We start from the raw sequence: 2280 nt of genomic DNA, 5'->3' as shown, positions 1-2280 counted from the left end.
CAACATGGATGGAACTGGAGAGCAGATAAATACCACACGATTTCACTCATTTGTGGAATATAAGGAACAACATAATCTGATGAACAAGGACTGATCCAGAGACGGAGAGGCATTGATTGGATTGTCGGGCTTTGGAGGGAGGGTGGGGGAGGGGAGGGTAAAGGGGAAAGAGCAACCAAAGGACTTACATGCAGGCATAGAGGCCTAACCAATGGACACGGACAACGGGGGGGTGGGGGTGGTGGTGGAGGGTGATGTGGGGACAGGGACACATATGTAATATCTTAATCAATAAAAAATATATTAAAAAAAAAAGTGAGTGGAGGACATTACTCAAGATTAAAAGAATATCAGAGACATGAAAATCAAATGTGGAGTTTAGTGGGATCCAGATTGAAATAAACAAATTATACAAATACTTAAGGTAATCAGGGAAATTTGCATGTATACTGGGTGTTAGATAATATGGTATGAGAATTAATTCTGCGTTAGAACTGTGGTTACATCTTCTGTTAAGTGTTTTAAACAGCTAGTGATGTATACTAAAGTAATGACAGGTAAAACAGTATGTCTGCTTTAAAAATATTCCAGGAAAAGAAGTAGACAGAAGGTACTTCAAATAAGACTGGCAAAATGTTCATAGCAGAAGCTGGGTGATGGGGACACAAGAGTTCATTATTCTACTTACTTCTATGTCTGCTATTTGGAATTTGTTTCAAACTAACAAAAACAAAGGAGCAATGACATATAAAAGACACGAAGAAACCAGACTAAAGTTACCATCTGCATCACTGAAAGCAATCTAGAGTGTTTTCTGAAGTAGCCTTCATTTACATATGCCCCTACAAACAGAAAAACAAAGAACCAAATTTTATAGAATTTAAAGTAAAAAAAAAAAGGAGAGTAGGGATTCAGTAATAATGCATTTCAATAAAACTAACTGTATCATCTCTGGCAAGCCACTCACTCAGTCTCTCAAGTCTGTTTACTTGTGTTAAAATAGGGTTAACTCCCACTTCACATTATGGAAAATTTAAATTAAATTAAAGTGCTCTTTTTTTTCATTCACTAATTCAAAAACTTTTCAGTAAATAGCTATCACGTATCATGTACATAACATAAGATAGTTTTACTGTAAATGATTAAATATGGATTAAAATGAATAATCAAATTCCAGTTGAATCTAATTTAAACTTACCATTAAGGCTAAAAAAGTCACATGTTTTAAGAGAGGCTTCATAATTAGTAACAAGTTCCTGGATCACAGAAATCTGTTAAAGAAACATAGTTTTAAATTTTTTAAATATTTCATTAAAGGTATTTATATTTATTATAAATTAAATTAGATTTGGAAACAATATACAGATTATTTCAAAATTAAAAATTAACTAAGCTACTAAAGTGTCTGCTCTTCCCAGTTCCTATGTGGGGAAAAGTGAGAAAACACACACACACACACACACACACACACACACACTGATCTCTTTATTAATAATAAAACATAATCTCATTAATTTCTCATCTCATTAAGTAGTTTCAGGTTTTGAAGGACAAACTATTATTAGTTATTACAAAACCTTTATTCCCCCAATAAACACATCTGTATAATTTATTACTAAGTTAATTTATTTGCTTTTTGTTTCTGTTTTAATGTGAAGTTGTAGTCATATTCAAATTTTCTAAAATGTCACTCATAAAAAAGTCAAATAAAATTGATCCAAATTATACAATGAGTTTGTCAAAGAGGAGGTTAAGTAAACTAGATGTTTAAGCTACCATTGTTTTTAGTGATCACTTTAATAAACAGATTTGAATTTCAATGCTACTCAGGTAGAACAAGAATATTATAAACTGCACTATAAATGTGCTATGTCCTAAAAGTGCCAAATGAAAAGTTACATGAATTAGAAGTGGCAGTAGACATTAAATGTACCTATTGGTTTTAAATGCCTATTAATGTTAACTATTTAGAATAAGTTGGAAAATAATCATCTTATTTGTGAACTCAAAAAAATAAATAAATAAAGGTCAAAAGTGAAGGAATTTCCATAGCAACTATACCTTTTTACAACAAAGTTATGTGTGCATACTTTCTGTCTGACTTATATAGTATACTAGAGGCCCAATGCACGAAATTCATACAAGAGTAGGTCTTCCTTCTCCTGGCTGCCGGCACTGGCTTGCCTCCAGCACCCTGGACTCGGGCTTCCCTCACAGCACTGGCTTTCTAATTAGCATATTACACTTTTATTATTATAGATATGGTTTGGGGATTGTAAA

General features: G+C 32.7%; 1 protein-coding gene across 1 annotated transcript in view; it reads right to left on the bottom strand.

Moving 5' to 3' along the window:
* NAA16 (N(alpha)-acetyltransferase 16, NatA auxiliary subunit) overlaps positions 1 to 1274 on the bottom strand; it is a gene marked incomplete at its 5' end in the record, with an annotated part of 27170 nt that extends 25896 nt beyond the window's left edge. Inside the window, one exon of the mRNA XM_006752968.2 lies at positions 1199 to 1274. Within this exon, the coding sequence (XP_006753031.2) occupies positions 1199 to 1274 (76 nt within the window). The remainder of the gene's footprint in view (positions 1 to 1198) is intronic.
* Positions 1275 to 2280: the final 1006 nt, after the last annotated feature.

Source organism: Myotis davidii, unplaced genomic scaffold (genome assembly GCF_000327345.1).
Source record: "Myotis davidii unplaced genomic scaffold, ASM32734v1 scaffold70, whole genome shotgun sequence".
Lineage (NCBI taxonomy): Eukaryota > Metazoa > Chordata > Mammalia > Chiroptera > Vespertilionidae > Myotis > Myotis davidii.
This window is presented reverse-complemented; position numbering and strand designations above follow the sequence as displayed.